Source organism: Lemur catta, chromosome 17 (assembly GCF_020740605.2).
Source record: "Lemur catta isolate mLemCat1 chromosome 17, mLemCat1.pri, whole genome shotgun sequence".
NCBI classification, from domain to species: domain Eukaryota; kingdom Metazoa; phylum Chordata; class Mammalia; order Primates; family Lemuridae; genus Lemur; species Lemur catta.
Window position 1 is genome coordinate 5,655,102 of NC_059144.1, and position 17,873 is coordinate 5,672,974.

At 54.0% G+C, this 17,873-nt stretch overlaps 1 protein-coding gene across 4 annotated transcripts in view; it reads right to left on the bottom strand.

Annotated features, from left to right (window-relative positions):
• Positions 1–8,312: 8,312 nt before the first annotated feature.
• FAM53A (family with sequence similarity 53 member A) overlaps positions 8,313–17,873 on the bottom strand; it is a 39,975-nt gene continuing 30,414 nt past the window's right edge. For all 4 annotated transcript variants that reach the window (XM_045528404.1, XM_045528406.1, XM_045528403.1 and 1 more), the window contains exon 5: positions 8,313–9,203. In XM_045528404.1, coding sequence (XP_045384360.1) covers positions 8,883–9,203 — 321 coding nt within the window. In that variant the 3' untranslated portion in view covers positions 8,313–8,882. The remainder of the gene's footprint in view (positions 9,204–17,873) is intronic.

Here is a 17,873-nt window from a genome sequence, read left to right on the forward strand (position 1 = left end):
TCATAGCAGCATTATTCACAATAGGCAAGAGGTGGAAGTAACCCAAGTGTCCACTGGTGGATGAATGGATAAACAAAATAAGGAAAAAAGTTCTGACACATGCTCCAACATGGATGAATCTTGATGACATTAACCTAAGTGAAATAAGCCAGTCAGAAAAGGACAAATCCTGTATAATTCCACTCATATGAAGTCCCAGAGCAGTCAGATTCATAGAGACAGAGAGTAGAATGCTGGGTACCAGGGGCTGTGGGGGTGGGATGGGAGTTAGTGCTTACTGGGGACTGAAAAAGGTTCCGGAGATGGGTGGTGGTGATGACTGCGCAACATTGTGAAGGTCCTTAATCCCACTTTAATGTACACTTAAAATGATTACAATGGTAAATTTTACGTTATGTGTATTTTACAATAAAAATGTTTAATCTTTGGAGATAGAGTCTTTAAAAAGGTAGTTAAAATTAAATAAGGTCACTAGGATAGGCCCTAACCCAATACGACTGGTGTTTTTGAGACGAGATTAGGACACAGACACACACAGAGGGACGACACGTGAGGACACAGGGAGAGAGGCCTTCGGTGGAGAAACCAGAACTGCTCACACCTAATCTAGGACTTCCAGCCTCCAGGACTATGAGGTTGTAAATTTCTGCTGTTTTAAGCCACCCAATCTATGGTATTTTGTTATGGCAGCCCAAGCAGACTAACACAGAGATTAAAGGAAAAATATCATATGATCATAAAAAAATAAAACTCAACATCCATTCATGATTTTTATAATTAGCAAACTAGGAATCGAATTGAACTTTCTGTCTGAAAATCCCCCAGGGGCTGTGTGTGGTGACTCACACCTGTAGTCCCAGCACTTTGGGAGGCCAAGGCGGGATGACTGCTTGAGCCCAGTGAGCTGGATCAGGCCGCTGCACTCCAGCCTGGGCAACAGAACGAGACCCTACAAAAACTTATAAAAATTGAAAAAAAAGAAAAGAAAAGAAAATCCCCTAGGGCCCCTTCCCCAGTGCTCTGTGGGCCCATCGTATGGGCCCCTCTTGGAGGCTGAAGGGAGGACATGTGGGCCACAGCACAAGCCCCACCCTTGGCTGCAGCCTTCACAGGAGACCCCCAAACTCCTTCAAAACCCCTCAAGGCCAGCCCAGTGACAGGCCTGTAAGACACTCTTGCTTCCATCCTGGTATAAAGGAGAATGTGGCCCTGCCACCTTTTTTTCCTTATTTTGTTTATCCATTCATCCATCAGTGGACACTTGGGTTGCTTCCACCTCTTGGCTATTGTGAATAATGCTGCTATGAACAGGGCTCTAACTCTTTGAGACCCTGATTCCAATTCTTCTGGGTATATACTCAGAGGTAAAATTGCTGGGTCATATGGTAATTATATTTTTAATTTGGGGGGTGGGTAGGAGAAGTGATGGACAGGGACTCCCTCTGTTGCTCAGGCTGAAGTGCAATGGTGTCATGATAGCTCACTGCAACCTCAAACTCCTGGGCTCAGGTGATCCTCCTGCCTCAGCCGTCGAAACCTATCCATGGGGCACAGATCACAAGCAAGATCAGGGATGTCCATCGTGAGCTCCAAGGCAAGGAGGTGGGCCTGTCAGACCACCCTGGATGTTGCCTGGACCTCATCCAGAGACCCTGGATCAAGTGTACAAAACTGGAATGAAGATGAGGGACTCTGGGTCCTCTCACCAACATCCCTGACTGTGCAGGCGTGCTCACAGACCCCTGCACCCCCACATGTAGCACTCACCCAGAACATTCCACGTACATGTACACACGTGTGTGTGCATGTGCATGCATGTGGGTCCAGACTGTGCACCTCTGTGTATACACACCTACAGTGGCACATATACACACATGTACATGTTCATGCACATGCACTTATTACACAGGTATACACAGACACAAACACATGCACACACAGAGACTCGCATGTGGGCACACGCGTGCATACACATAGGCACACATGTAGTTATACATGCACACACATAGACCCCCATGCAGACACGTGTAGCCACACATGCATACATGTATGTATATTTGCACACATGCATGTGTTCACATGCATATTAGTGCACATGGGTACACAATGGTGCATGCATATACTTATGCACATGTGTACAAACATGCACATGTGTATATGTAGGTACACAGGCATGCACACACATGCATGCACAAGCACGTACCTCTCTGCATTCCAAATGGTAAAATATTTACAGGTCTTATTATTTAAACCAATGCAAAGAAACTAGAAATTAATAAAGGGATCTAAAGAAGAAGCCAGATGATTTGGAAATTCAGAAATACTCTCTTAAATAACTCCTAGGTCAGACAGTAAATAAAATTTGCCATGACAGACAATTTTACAGTTATGCAGAAAGAGAAACTGCATGTCCACGGAGCCAGCTTCAGAAGGAGTTGGCGGAGAATTCACAACCTTAAATGTTTTTATTACTGAGCAAGAGAGACTGAAAATAAATGAACTAAACATTTGACACAAGGAGGGAAAAACAGAACAATAAAGTAAATCCACGGGAGGCAGGAGGGGGTGGAATAAAGATAAAGGTGGAATTAATGAATTGGAAACAAGAAAAATGGGAGACCCCATCAGTAAATCCAAGAGCTGGTTCTTCAGATAAATAAATAAATAAAATAAACAAACCTCTGACCAGTCTAATCCAGAGAGAGAAAACACAAAAGCCCAGAGGACCAAGAAAGAGAGAAATCAGAGCAGCAAAGGAGATTAAAAGTGACAAGTTAATGCATTTAATATTCTTGATAAAATTGACAATTTTCTAAGACAATATAAATTATCAAAATTAACTTAGAGAAGCTTAAAAAAAAAAAACCTGTATCCGTAACTGCAGAAAAAATAGAAAAAGGTGAGTGATTGGGGACCCAGCTACAGGGACTCACTTGCCGTCCAACATAGCACCAGGGCAGAAGCCCACCACTCAGAGGGAGGCAGCCACGGCTGCAGGGACCCCGTTGAGCACCAGCTGGGGGAAGCCCAGGGAGAGGCTCTCTGGCAGTGGGTAGGGAGTGGCAGAGGAGTGAGGGCTGAGGTGTAGGCCGTGGACCAGAATTGCGGTGGACTCTGCCTGCTTGTGACCCTGATCTTGGGGTGTGGTAGGACAGCCTGAGCTTCTTTGTGCAAACAGGGTTCCCTTAGGTGGGGATCAGACAAACGGCAAGGAAGGGGCCACTGCTGGGGTCCCACTGCCCCCTGGGACCAGCTGAGGCTCCTGGGTACCCCCTGAGTTCCATCCCTGCCTCCATCCCCTCCATGCCATCCAGACACACAGGGAAGTCAGGAAAAGGAGAGGAGCCAGCCCCTCAGTCTGACTCCGCTCACAGGGCCAAACCCGAGGGATTTCCACACCACCACCTCAGCCACGTGGCCAGCCAACACCAGCCACCACTGTTCCCGCCTGGTTTTCACATCAAGATGTGCTTCATGAAATAACTGGGAGAGGGTCTCTCTCCATTCTGAGAAGGAAATTGTGAAAGACTAGAATTTCCTTTCTTATGTATTTTGCAGAACTTGCCTATAAAATCATCTGGACCTGCAGTTTTCTTTGCAGGAAGATTTGAAACTATTGTTCATTCTGTTAAAAGGTTACAGGACTATTTGTGGGTTCTCTTTCTTCTTGAGTCAGTTTTCAGCAATATTTTTCCAGGAATTAGTCCATTTCCTCTATGGTGTTCATAACATTCTCTAATTATCTTTATGATCTCTGCTCCATCTATAGTTTTGTCCCTATTTTCAGTAGTAATGGTGCTTATTTGCTCATTATCTCCTTTTCTCAATCCAGCTCAAAGCCTTTTGTCAATTAAATTAGTGTAGCAAGAAAAGACTTGTGGATCTTCTTTGCTGTAACTTTGTCAGTTTCATTCCTTTTTGCTCTTATTTTATGAGCTCCTTTCTTCCCTTCTCTTTAGCTTTATTCTTTTATTCCCCTCACTCAGGGTCAGCAAGTAACAGTTTGTGAACTAAATCAGTCCCCAGCCTATTTTTGTACAAGCCAAGAGCTAAGAATGATTGCTGTTTGTGAAGAGCTGAGATTGGGGGGAGGAACAGGGGAAGAGAAAGACAAGGAGCGAGGTTGGCCGACTCCCAGACAGAGGCCTCCACCCACCTGCCCACGGCTCTGGGGCCTCCTGAGAGCCGGGTGACCTGCCTGTCTCCAGTTTAGAGAGGAAGGATTGTCACCAACTCCAGGCCCACCTGGTGGGTGATCAGCCAAAGCACCCCCTCCCCCACCTAGGCTTTAGGTAAAAGTCCGGGAGCTTTCCCCACCTCTGCCCCCAGGGGCCCAAGTACATACCTGAGGCAGCCACAGAGACCCACACTAGCTGCACGGGCTTCAACTGGTGGAAATGGGGTGGAGGACAGGGCGGTCGCCACCACACCTGAAGTGCCAGCTGCTCTCAGCCTGGTCTCACCTCACAACCCTGCCAACAGGCAGGTGACCCCAAAAGGCAGAGCAGCAGACTCAAAGCCACATCATCCCAGGGGATGGATGGACGGACGGACACACACACACACACACACACACACATACACGGACACCCATACCCCTGGGGACACACATCCCCAGGGCCAGGCTGGGAGCCAGGCATTTCCCCACCAGCTCACTCTTGGCATACACACGCCACACTTTGCCAGACAGATGGGGGGACCCAGGGATGCCCTGAACTTTCAGCCTCTATTTCCCCATTAGCACAAGGGACATGGCAGGTCCATCCCGCAGAAGAACCAGCTGAGCTGCCTCTGGTTTCAGGATTCAGCAGAAGCCTGCTCAGAAGGGTCACTCTGGACTTGGACTACTCTGGGCCCATCCACATTGCCCCACCAGGGTCCCAGCCCCACCAGACACTCCAGATCCTGCCCCACTGCCCTCCCAGGCCACCTCGAGGGCACTGAGGGGGACTGTCCCTGGCACCATCCTCAGAAGGAGCTCCCCACCAGCCAGGCTCCAGCCTCACTGACCAGCCAGTTGAAAGGTCCTGGGACACAGGTGAGCTGAAGTATTGGGAGAAAGGAGGAGATGGGGGAGGACTAGTTCTTCACCCATTCCCAAGACCTAGAAGGCTGAAGGGATGGCCCAAGGCCTGGAGCCCAGACAACATCCCAAGGGAGGGGCTGGCCATCGTACTAGGATCTGCCGAGGGGAGGCTGGGGGCCCGGCAGAGCTTTGGAGAGGACATCAAGATGGGCAAAGTGCATTGCCCACTGGCCACGGGCGTGAGTCTCTCCCAGCCACACAGCGAAAGGCTCTCACCAAGCTGCATGTCTGGGGCCAAGAAAAGTGTCCTTGCAGGTGACATCAGGGCCAGCAGGAGGCTAACAGGCAAAGGCCCCACTAGGGAGGCCTCAGGCGGCAGCAGAGGTGTCCCAGGAGCAGCAGGAGGCCTGTGACTGGATGGGGTAGGAAGGTCCCTGAGCTTGGGCCTAGGGGGCAGTGGCAAGACACATGTCTCTATCCTAAGATTGGCAGAAAGAGCAACAAGACCCACTGTCTGTCTTAAAGGGATTCAAGGTGGACAGGCAGAAGGTGGTCCATCCACACAGTGGAATAGTGCTAGGCCTTAGGACGGACACCCCGACACCTGCTACTGCACAGAAGAGGCTGAAGACTGACACTCAGTGAAATGACCAGTCACAGCAGGACAGGTCCTGTGTGATTCCTCTCAGGAGGTCCCTGGCATCATCACCGGATTCAGAGAGAGCGGAATGGTGGGGCTACAGGCCCAGGGAGGGAGTGGGGAGCTAGTGTTTCATGGGGACAGAGCTTCAGTTTGGGAAGACTGAGAACCTTCTGGAGCCCATGGCATGGTTACACAATATTGTGGATGCAACGTTAATGCCTCAGAGCTGTGCACATACAAATGGTTAGCATGGCTGCCAAACACCCGCTTGCAGGCTCGGGGGTGAGAGGAGTGGGGAGCCATAGGGGTTTGAAGGGAGGCAGCACTTCGTCCCGGTCTTGTGGGAGATGTGAGGACACTAAGGAGGGGCAAGGGAGGAGGGGGTATGGCAGGGTCAGGCATCAGGGACCCTGGGGGGCTGTGGGCAAGACGGAGGCCTGCGTCTAGGGAAGGGGAGCAGCCGTGAGGTGAGCGGTGCTGGGAAATAACTCCACACGCAGACACCCCCTGCCCCTGCCCACCCCACCCCCACACAGCACCCCCCAGCAGCAGCACAGAGCAGTCTTGCCCCTTACCCAGCCCTGCCCCCATCTAGTCCCGCCCACCTGGCCCACCCCCCTTATCTGGCCCTGCCCCTTCCCAGCCTCTCCCCTCCATCTAGCTCTACTCCAGCCCAGCTCACCCTTCTTGTGTGGCCCCTCCCCTCCTGTCCACCTCCACCCCGCCCCTCCTGTCTAGCCCCGCCCCTGACTGGCCCAACCCTCTCATCTGGCCCCACCCCTTCCATCTGTCCTGGGCAGGGCTTAGCCCCTCCAGGTGAGGGAAGCTTCCGAGGTGGGGGCTGAGCTCTGGGGCTATACAGGGCTGAGGGGCCCCCCAAGCCTGGATTGCTGTCCGCGGGAGGGGACGTGGGGCAGGCTGGAGCTGTGCCCTGGAGTCTGACCACCCAGGCCCAAAGGCCCCTGGTCCTCCCGGGACAGGGAGCACAGGACTCACTTTACAGAGCTCAGTATACAAGAAACAACATGCAGCGATTCTCAGGATGGGGGCCCTGGCCCCGCAACCCCATGTTCTGGGCAGCCAGCCTGCCCCCAGAAAAGGAAATGAGGGGACACCCCCCCTGCCACGTGCCCACCAAGTGCCCAGGCCCCCATGGGGACCGCCAGGCTCTGTGCTACTGCGGAGCACACCCTGCATCATCTCTGAGCCCTCCCTAGCCTCCCACCAGGCCCCTCGGGATGCACACAGTGGCCACCAGGAGGGCTTTCCAGCAGGCCCTACCCCCGGCTGCTGTCCAGACCACCCTGTCCCAGAGGCCATCAGTGGCCAATGCCCTGAAAGCCCCCATGACCCCAAAGCCCCCCAAAACTCTGTCCTTGCAGCCACCCTGCCCTGCATCTAGTCATCTCAGAGCACTGCTGACTGCACCCCAAACCCCAGAACACTGGACCCAGCAAGGACCACTGAGTGGGGACCCAACTTCGTGAAGGCAGTCTCCACGGATCCAACCAGGTCCCACTTCCCAGTGTAGTCTGGCAATTGTGCCCCAAATCCTGACCTGCCCTGTGATTCATGAGGGTCTTTCGGGCTCCTCCTTGGGCCAAGGCTGACTCTGGGGAGGCAAATGACACTTTCAGGACCCCGGAGGCCCCGTGCAGCTGAGGGCCCAGCTGGCTCCTGTCCCACTATCACCCATACACACCAAGGCTCCACGGCAGTCCAACTACAGTGTCACAGGCCCTGGCCTGGCCACGCTCCTGGTGGGCTCTCCTCAGCCCGGGGCACGAGGAGCACAGAAGATGGCTCTTCCTGCACCCAGACACCCTCAGCATCTTATTTTTATCCTTCCCTTTTAAATTAAACTCCCCAGTGGTTGAGAGCCACTGGCTAGATGATAGACAGTTCTAGAACAAGGCACAAGAGGCTCTTTATTCAAACCATACAGTGTTCACTAAATGGGCTGCCCCTCTTCATGGGACACCTCCCGCCTGTTTCCTGAAGCATCCGACTCACATGCAAACAAGATTCTCAACTGTGCACCTCTGGAAATATCAGTGCTCCTCAGGCTGCAGCCTAGGTTTTAACAGAAAAAAAAATTCTTTCATATTAATTGGAAAGGAAACCACTACGGCCACTTCAGAGTTGTGCAAATAAACGTATCAGGAGAGCAAGTGCCACTGAACATTCACAGGTATGAGTGCCTGATGTCCTCAGGAGGGCAGGGCCAGGCAGGGAGCCCTCCAGCATGCTGAGGCCTGGAAGCCCCCCACCCTGCCTCCATTTCACAGGGCGACAGGCTGGGGGGGTCCTGAGAGCTGGTATCCTGCTTTTACTCGCTCTGGGCTCTGCCTCAGGAAGGCTGACCCAAAAAACAAATCACTTCCCACCTTTATCCGCCTTTGATCTATCTATAGCCCAAGCCAGTTAAGAAGAAAGCATCAATTAACATCTTGGAGGAAATAAAAAAGGATATTTCTCCAAAAGTTATTAATGTTTTCTTTCGCTATCACAAACTCCTTCCTGTTAACCAACATTCCTTAGGCCAATGTCTTTGGTAGAAATCCCTGTGATTTTCTTAAGTTACAGGAAGGAAAACCAGGTCCAGCCAGGCCCATTTTAACTCATGGAAATGAAAGTCAGAAGTCACACATGCAAAGCAAACGCCTTTTATTGAATTCACAGACCAGGTGCTGACTGGTGCTGCCAAGAGATCTCCTTCCAGGAGGGCCGGCTTCACGTCCCACTTCAGGGGACCAAGACCCTCCTCGGCCATGGAGCACAGACTTGCTGCAGCTCGGCCCGCCCCAGACAGCGTCACCGCCAGCTGGCAGTTCTCCAGCACACGGATGACAGAGCCTGAGGCACCAAATGTCCCTGTGCAGGCCAAAGCACTCCATGAGCCCCTCTGGAGGCTTCCTAGCAACGAAACCGTGCAAGGCCCTCTCCACAGTGGGCTTTTCACAAAAGGAACGTACCCACACTGAACTCTGTATGCAGACTCATGTTTAATAGAATGCCCTTCTGAAAATTCATTTCAAAATAGAGACACTTTCCCCAGAACTATAAAAGCCATAAAAATGCAAAATACTTCTTTAGGAAAAATTGAATCAAAATTATAGCTCAATCTTCAAAATAACACATAACCTATCTTCTGTCTGTGCGCTGAGAGCAGACCCAGGCGACAGCCCCTCCAACCCCATCCCCCAGTGGGAGTCAGTTGTTCTCGATCTGCTCGAGGTCCAGCTCACCATGGTCCAGAGGGAAGACGCCCTCCTCCCCAGCACTGTCCCAGTCACTGGGGTCCCCACTGCTCCTGCCCACGCTCTCATTGGCCACCAGCTCCCTCGAGGCCCACAGGCTGGGGCTGGTGGGGCAGGGCCTGGGGCACGCACCCCAGGGGGCGCAGCCTGCTACAAGGATGCCCATGAGGCCCTGTGAGTGACTTGGCGAGGACACGGCCGTCTTCACTTGGGCATCACCCTCATCGTCATCTTCGCAATCGAGGGAGCAAAGGCTTTTTGAATTTTTTAAAGTCTGCAACAGAAAAGACATGTGCTTACAGCATCTCTGGTAGGTTATGTGGGAGCGTGCGCAGGGTCTAGCCCGTCCCCAAGTCCACACAAAGCGCCAGCATCCTCCATGCCCCATGCATCAGCCACTGGCCCTTGGGGCTGCCTTCTCAGGACCCCGCCCAAACACGTCCCTGGCCTTTACCTCCCACATATCCCAGCCCCACACCAAATGCACCAGGTCCTTGGGCGCCTGACACCTGAACAAGCCCTGATGTCCAGCTGCCATGTGACCATGTCCCTGAGCCGCAGTCTTGCACTCAGCACACGGCTAGACAGGGAGGGCCCGAGGTGCCCCCCACTTCCAACAATGGCCCCCACCCCACCAGGGCCACGCTAGGCAGACAACCTTGGGGCTGCCTTCAAGGCCCTCGGGGGGGCTCCCTCATCCTGCCTCCACCTGGACCCCATTGGGCCCCTCCAACTTCACCCATGGCAAGTCCCCCAAATCCAGCCTCTTCCCCTGTCCCTGGGGACCTGCCTGTCCCACCTCCCACCATCCTCTCTCTCCCCAGGCCTCCTCTTCCACTGCTATTCTTCAAATATGAACATGTATAAACCCTTCTCACCTCAAGATATCTAAGACGACCAGGTACGTACGTACAGGCCTCCTCCAAGCTAGTCCCACGCCACTTCCCAGGCAGGCCCCCACTCCAGCCATCCAGCTGCCTCCCCCACATGCCAAGCCTAGGCCACCCAGGGCATCGGGGCTTAAAGGGCCAGGCTGGGGCAGCCCCAGCCCCTCCCCGGACATGCCACTGCTGCTGCCCGTCTTCTGCTCTGCACCCTGGCCAGCTCTCACACAGCAGCACCCAGGCCCCTCAGAGACAGGGCTCCCTCCAGCCTGCTTCCCCAGACCAGCGCTCTCCTGTGAACTGTGGACAGAGTCCCTGTCCACTCTGGGTGGCATCTCCTGGACTGTCCCCTGGGGCTGAGACCTGGCAGGTGTGTCTACCTGGGTTGTGTCCAGGCCCAGCCCTGGGGCCCCGCAGCAGCAACCCCTTGGCACGTCCAGCCCGTGTCCCCAGACACCACCTCCTGGCCCTCACCTCCACTTCCTCATGCTCAGCACCCAGCGCTGTCCATGGCAACCTCTGCCCACATCTCCATGTCGGCCCCACCAGGAACGCCTCCACCTGGCAGCACCTGGCCCAGCTGTCACCTCCAGGCCTCCTCAGGGTCAGGGGCTCCTCTCCCGGGTAACACCACCCTGGCCTCAGGCACGTTACCTCGTGGTTCAGGGCTTCTAAAGGATGCGTGGGCAGTCAGCACAGGGGTGCCACACTGCTGAGGACAAGGGGGCACACCACGCAGACACAACACTACTTGGATGTCAGCAACACTGGCCACTTAAAATTATGAAGCTAAAATACAAGCTAACCAACTCCAGACAACGAAAATATCTCCCCAAAGTTACCTTTCTCTAGAGCAATGAAATGTCTCACAGGACAAAAAATCTATTTTTTGGCTAAAACATTCCCTAGAAACAGTTCCACAGCAAACTTAAGTAAATAAACACATGTCCCTTAAGAGGACAGAGTTCCTTTTTGAAATTAGTACTTTTAAGGAAACTATTTGGTTCTGTAAGACAAACTGCCATGTTTTTTGGTTTTGTTGTTCTACCATAAAATGCGAATCACTGTTCAGAAGTAAAATTCTAAAGAATCAAATTTTTATGCATACAACTGGCTGTGTGCTTTTGTCACAACATGAGGATGCTTAACTCCTTTTTCAGTCAAATCAAGGTGAACCTGACTTCGGCTTCAACTGAGTCAGCTGTGGTCCCGGCTGGGCGGCGTAGAGGCCTGAGACCGGGTCTCACCCTGGCTCTGGCTGGTCTTGCTGGTGACCACGCGAGCTCCCACCAGCACCCTGCCCAACTAGGGCCGGCTCCGACCCCACAGCACGGGGCCCAACTGCACGTGCACACCTGCGTCCACAGGGTCCTGGGGCTTGCAGCGGCCGGTTTTCCTTAAATCTCACACTAACATTTTTGACTTGATTCAGGGTTGGCTCTCTGGATCAACTGCACCAACCTGACAGAGGAGGAGCTGGCGCCATGACACGGGCCTCACTCACAGACGGCAACTGTGTGGCTCGAGGAGGAAACCAACAGGCTTCTTAAAACCTCCGCTTACAGAATATGTGACTGAAAAAGAACTGTTGCTGATAAACACGGCACCCGCAGAGCTAAGAACCTAGAACACTCCTAACAACCACACAGACATGCACTTCATCCAGCACAAAGCTGTGAGTCACAGTGAGGAAACTGAGGTTCGGAATCGGGTACGCTGGGCCACCAGCCAGGGCTGACCTGGACTGGCACCCATCTGCCCTGTGTGAGCCTGTCCCAGACACCAGGCCCAGGGCTAGGCCCCAGCTTCCGTGGTTGCCTGCACCTGAGCAGAGGCAGAGGTACACAACAGAGCTGTTCGAAAAACAAAAGTCAAGTCTTTGAGTTCTAAATCAGGGGCTCTAAATCCCACAGTGTCTTTCAAGTTGTGTGCAAAACAATGCGGTCTGTGGGGATGCATGGCTACCAGAGGCAGGCCCCGACTTAAAGCTGGGTGAGCCTCCAGCACCTGAAGCCGAGTTAGCTTGGCTACAATTAAGCTGGTGAGATTCTGGAAGAAAAAGGGAAACCTTCTTATGAGCCATCCAAAGTTGCTTTGACAAACGTCCAGGGCCCGGCCTCAGCCACACCCACACTTACCCACTTGCCAAGGCCTCTGGCTTTGAACCTTGTGAAAGCACAGTCTCCACCCACCGTGTGGGAATGGCTTGCACAGCAAATCTGCTCACCGCCAAAGCTGACCCTGGCCACTGGCACTGTGGCCACTCTGCTGGCCAGGGCTGAGTGGCACCCGTGGTGGGCTGGGGTCTGCAACTGCTGAAAGCACCTGGAGCCCAGCACGTGTGCGCGTCAAACCAGGCCTCCAGGTGTGAAGAGGAATACCCACAGACAGTGGGCAGAGCCAAAGGTTCCCTCACCCGCCAGAGGGAGGGGAGGCCAGCCTGCTCCGAGCCGCAGAGGGCTTGGCAGTGTCCACACCACGGCAGAGGGCAGAGATGGCCGGAAGCGGGCTCTGTACACATGCAGGCCTGGGCGTGTGCCCAGAGAGGAAGCCGTGTGGGAGGGGACCCTAGGCCCTTCACTCCCTCTGACAAGTGCCCCTCCCAATCACACAGGATAGAGGAGGTTCACACTCAGGAAAGTATAAACCGGAGGGTTTTGGGACTGGGCGTAGGCTTGGTGGAACCTGAGGGGCACATGCAGAAAAGGGGGCTGAGCAAACATCTGGGCCCCAAATGCAGAGCCTGGGCCCCTCCTCAGTGGCTCCAGCACCCTCCAGGCAGGGGCTGGAAGGGTCTTCTCTGGGGACTCTGACCACATAGGAAACTCCCAGAGACACAGATGCTGGGGGTCCCCCAACTCCCAGCACACCCAGACCACCCCACAGAAAGCTCCTGGCCAAAGGGCTGCACCCACACAGAGCCGTGGTTGACAATTCATGCCCATCTCAGACACTAGCAGACACCAGATGTCACCAAACATCTGAGGGAAGCATTCACCCAAAAGCCAGCGACGAGAATAGCTCAGAAGAGGAAGGCAACGTGGAGGCAACAGGCCGTGTGGGGAATCAGAAAACATCCTCCCCCCGACAAAGCGTAACATACCCTCAAGAGACTGCACCAGCCATCCCTCAAGCAGGAAAATGAAATGAAAACAGGAGTGAGAAGGAAAATTAGAGGATCAGACAGGGAGGCCCCATCCCGAAGAGGGGGAGGGACAAAGCACCAGAGGGTGCAGGAAACGGGCTGCGCTGGGCACGTGGGGACATATACACGCGTGAAGAAATCATCTATGGAAAAACTCAGGAAACCTCAGACCTAAATGACGCGAGTCTTCAGGAGAAGGGACCCCAGAACTCTGACACGCGCCCAGGCACTGTGGGAGTCTCTGAACAGAGCGTGGGGACCGCCGGCCTCCTGCAGGAGGACCAGCATCGGAGCGGCCTCCAGCTCCTCTATGGCGACACTGAGATCTGGGCAGCCCCGCGTCTCCCAAGGTCCGTGGGAAATCCGCTTCCCGCCCAGGATCCGGGGTCTCCAGAAGCATGCCTCCCAGGCATCCCTTCTCAAACACTGCCCCAGAAAGTGAGCCAGGGAAGACGACAGGAGGTGACACCTTACGACTCAGAGGGCACGTGAGGGAGCACCGCAGCTGCACACCAGGCGAGGAGGGCTCAGGCCTCGAGGCGCGAGAGACGGCCAGTCCAGGACCAAGTCCAGGGGGGCAGGAGCCAGGCCATTTGTCCCCTGCACCTGGACTGCACACCCTGCCCAGCTGCCAGCGCCATCTGGGACACTCAGTCACCTGCCCAAGAGCTCCAGGCCCTACAGGGGCTGAAGCACCCACCCCACCATTCTCCTGCCCGGTGCCCGGAACCGCCGCACTCCCAGGGCCTCTGCTGTGCTGAGTCCTGTGCACCCAGCCCGCTGACCCCAGCACCATGTGTGACCCTGGGTGACCCCAAGTACTGTGTGTATGACCCCAGTACCATGTGTGACCCTGGGTGACCCCAAGTACTGTGTCTATGACTCCAGCACATGCAAACCCTGTTCCGTGTGTGACCCCAGCACTGACTTCCTCAGACCAAGGCCAGAGCGATAACCATGTCACCCTTGCTACAGCTTCTGTACCCACCACCTTTCACATTTACCTAAGAAATAAAATAACAAAATAATTGGGAAAAAGTAAAAAGCTAAAGTAGAGTAAATCTTTAAAATAGTTTGTTTATCCAACTTTGGGGGCAGCTGAAGTAGAAACAAAAACAGTCGGAGAGAAAGCAGGCACAGCAGTACACGAGCAGGAAATGAGCTTCAAAAAGCCCGAAGCTGGAGACCCAGCCAAGCCTCTCCTGGGTCCTTCCGGGCCTGCACGGAGGTGGAAGGAGGATGTTCCATGGTGGGCAGGTCTATACAGACCTACCCCCAAGTCTGAGAGAGCTGAGACGCTGAAGAAAGAGGCTGACATATCCAGTTTCTCAGAAATTAACGTTTCATAGGGACCTACGAACAGAAGCCAGGTCCTGGCAGCCATGGGACAGGATGGCGGATGCCTGCACCATCACCCCAGATCTAGGGCTTCCACACCATGGGAAGGAAAGGCAGGACCCTGGAGCCGACCTCTGAGAGGAGCAAGGGTGAACCTGCCTAAGGGCAGGAATAGTAGATAAAGCAGAAACTCAGAGGCGCCCGAAGGGGTTACTTAGAAGTCAGCCTGGGTCAGCACCCAAGGTGGGACTGCTTCAGCCTCCACAGCGGAGGACTCGGCCATGATGTGTGGCCTGCTTCCGCGGAGCTAACTGCCCACCCCAGACATGGCCAGGGCTCCAGAGGAGCCAGGATGACGCAGATGTGGCAGCACCACTTCCTGCCCAACTCGCCCTCTGCTCACCTCATTGCACCCTCGCCCTCGCTGCTGGGCCTCCTGGAGAGAAAAAGTGGTAGCTGCAAATTCCAAACGTTCAGCTGTGCGATCTCATCTCTCATCTCAAACATTTCGGGTTCCTGATGGTCCCTGCTGCGGTTTAAATGCTGAGGGGACCCACTGTGGTGGTACCGAGAGTGAGGCCTCCAGGGAAGTGACTACCAGGCAGAGCCCTCACGGGTGGGTTAGCACCTTGCAAAAGGGCTGGCGGGAACTATGGTGGCCCTTTTGCCCCTCTGTCCCTTCCCCACTCAAGGACACAGCATCAAGGTGCTTTCTTAGAGACAGAGACCAGGCCCTTCCCAGCCATCAACCTGCACAGCCTCAATCTTAGACTCCCAGCCTCCAGAACTGTGAGGAATAAATTTCTATTATTTATAAACTCCCCAGCCTGTGGCATTTTGTTATAGCAGCACAAATGGACTAAGACAGTGCTTTTCTTGGTACCATGAGCTTCTCTGAGCTCCTGGGTTTTCTAGTTCAGTGGTGAGCAAGAAGAAAATGGCTCGGCAAGAGCACTGGAGCTTTACAGAATCTGGCAGAGCTGCGTGAGGGGGGGCCTGGTGTCTTCATGACTCTGAGGGCCGAGGATGGCACCATCTGTTCAACAAACTCAAGATCTCCAGAAGTCCAGGGGCCTGAAGGTCTAGACACAGCTTCCCCGTACATAATTCCGGTCTAACTGGCCTTAGGTCCTTTGGCGCCCAAAGGAATTACTGACAAAGAAGCTACTGCAGCTGTGAAGGTCCCCCGGGTGCCTGAAGATCCGGCTAGGAGGCTGCAGGGAGCTGTTTTCTTCATTACAACAGTCTTAAGTGACCTCAGTCACACCAGAGGTGGCCAAACACTTCCTCTGAGTGGTAGAAGCTTTTCAAAGCCCTAAAAGCACACAATTCTATAAAAACCAGCACCCGCTCCCACACTCTGTGGGAACTGTCACTGATTTGCACATTTTCATTGATAATGTTTTAACTTCAATTGGAAATATAGCTTTGCCAATAAAAGCAGAAACTCATAAATGTCTTGTTGTAAAAACATTCACTGGCTGTAAGTGAAAGGTCAGGAAAGTGCACGTCCACTGGCTGCTGACCAGAGCCCCTACCCCTGTGCCCCGTGCAGGGCCAGCCCACGAATCGAGATTCAGGGTTCCCTCTGGGCAGTCGACAGGCCCTGCCTCTGGCTCACTGATCAGAAAGCTGCCCCCCACCCCTGTTTGGAGGGTGCCCACTGAACCCTGGGGTAAGGCTGGCATGATCCTGAGGCCAGAACCAGAGGGCAGAAGAGCAGCAGGAGGGAAAACAACAGCCCAGTCACCTCATACACACACCTATGCAAAACTCCTAAACAGTGAGTACACAGACTGCACAGCACAGCAAAACAGGGTGTGTGCACCTGTGAGGGGGGGGGGGTGTGCCTGTGAGCACAGTGGTGTGTGTGCACATGTGTGTGCATGTGTGACTGTGCACATGTGAGTGGGTGGGTGGGTGTGGCTATGAGCACAGTGGTGTGTGTGCACGTGTGCATGTGTGTGTGTGCACATGTGAGTGGGTGGGTGAGTGTACCTGTGGGCACAGTGGTATGTGTGTGCACATGTGTGTACATGTATGAGTGTGTATGCACATGTGAGTAGGTGGATGGGTGTGCCTGTGGGCACAGTGGTGTGTGTGCACGTGTGTGAGTGTGTGCACAGGTGAGTGGGTGAGTGTGCCTGTGGGCCCAGTGGTCTGTGTGCACATGTGTACACATATAAGTGTGTGTATACATGTGAGTGGGTGGGTGGGTGTGCCTATGGGCACAGTGGTGTGTGTGCACATGTGTACATGGATGTGTGTACACATGTGAGTGGGTGAGTGGGTATGCCTGCGGGCACAGTGGTGTGTGTGCACATGTGTACATCGATGTGTGTACACATGTGAGTGGGTGAGTGGATGTGCCTGTGGGCACAATGGTGTGTGTGCACATGTGTACATGGATGAGTGTGTGTACACGTGAGTGGGTGGGTGGGTGTGCCTGTGGGCACAGTGGTGTGTGTGCACGTGTGTACATGGATGTGTGTACACATGTGAGTGGGTGAGTGGGTATGCCTGCGGGCACAGTGGTGTGTCTGCACATGTGTACATCGATGTGTATACACATGTGAGTGGGTGAGTGGATGTGCCTGTGGGCACAGTGGTGTGTGTGCACATGTGTACATGGATGAGTGTGTGTACACATGTGAGTGGGTGGGTGGGTGTGCCTGTGGGCACAGTGGTGTGTGTGCACATGTGTACATGGATGAGTGTGTGTACACGTGAGTGGGTGGGTGGGTGTGCCTGTGGGCACAGTGGTGTGTGTGCACGTGGGTACATGGATGAGTGTGTGTACACATGTGAGTGGGTGGGTGGGTGTGCCTGTGGGCACAGTGGTGTGTGTGCACGTGTGTACATGGATGAGTCTGTGTACACATGTGAGTGGGTGGGTGGGTGTGCCTGTGAGCAGAGTGGTGTGTGTGCACGTGTGTACATGGATGAGTGTGTGTACACATGTGAGTGGGTGGGTGGGTGTGCCTGTGGGCACAGTGGTGTGTGTGCACGTGTGTACATGGATGAGTGTGTGTACACATGTGAGTGGGTGGGTGTGCCTGTGGGCACAGTGGTGTGTGTGCACGTGTACATGGATGAGTGTGTGTACACATGTGAGTGGGTGGATGGGTGTGCCTGTGGGCACAGTGGTGTGTGCGCACGTGTGTGTGTACATGTAAGTGGGTGGGTGTGCCTGTGGGCACAGTGGTGTGTGCATGTGTGTACATGTACGAGTGTGTGTGCACATGTGAGTGGGTGGGTGGGTGTGCCTGTGGGCACAGTGGTGTGTGTGCACATGTATACATGGATGAGTGTGTGTGCACATGTGAGTGGGTGGGTGGGTGTGCCTGTGGGCACGGTGGTGTGTGTGCACGTGTGTACATGGATGAGTGTGTGTGCACATGTGAGTGGGTGGGTGGGTGTGCCTGTGGGCACAGTGGTGTGTGTACACGTGTGTGTGTGCACATGTGAGTGGGTGTGCCTGTGGGCACAGTGGTGTGTGTGCACGTGTGTACATGGATGACTGTGTGTACACATGTGAATGGGTGGATGGGTGTGCCTATGGGCACAGTGGTGTGTG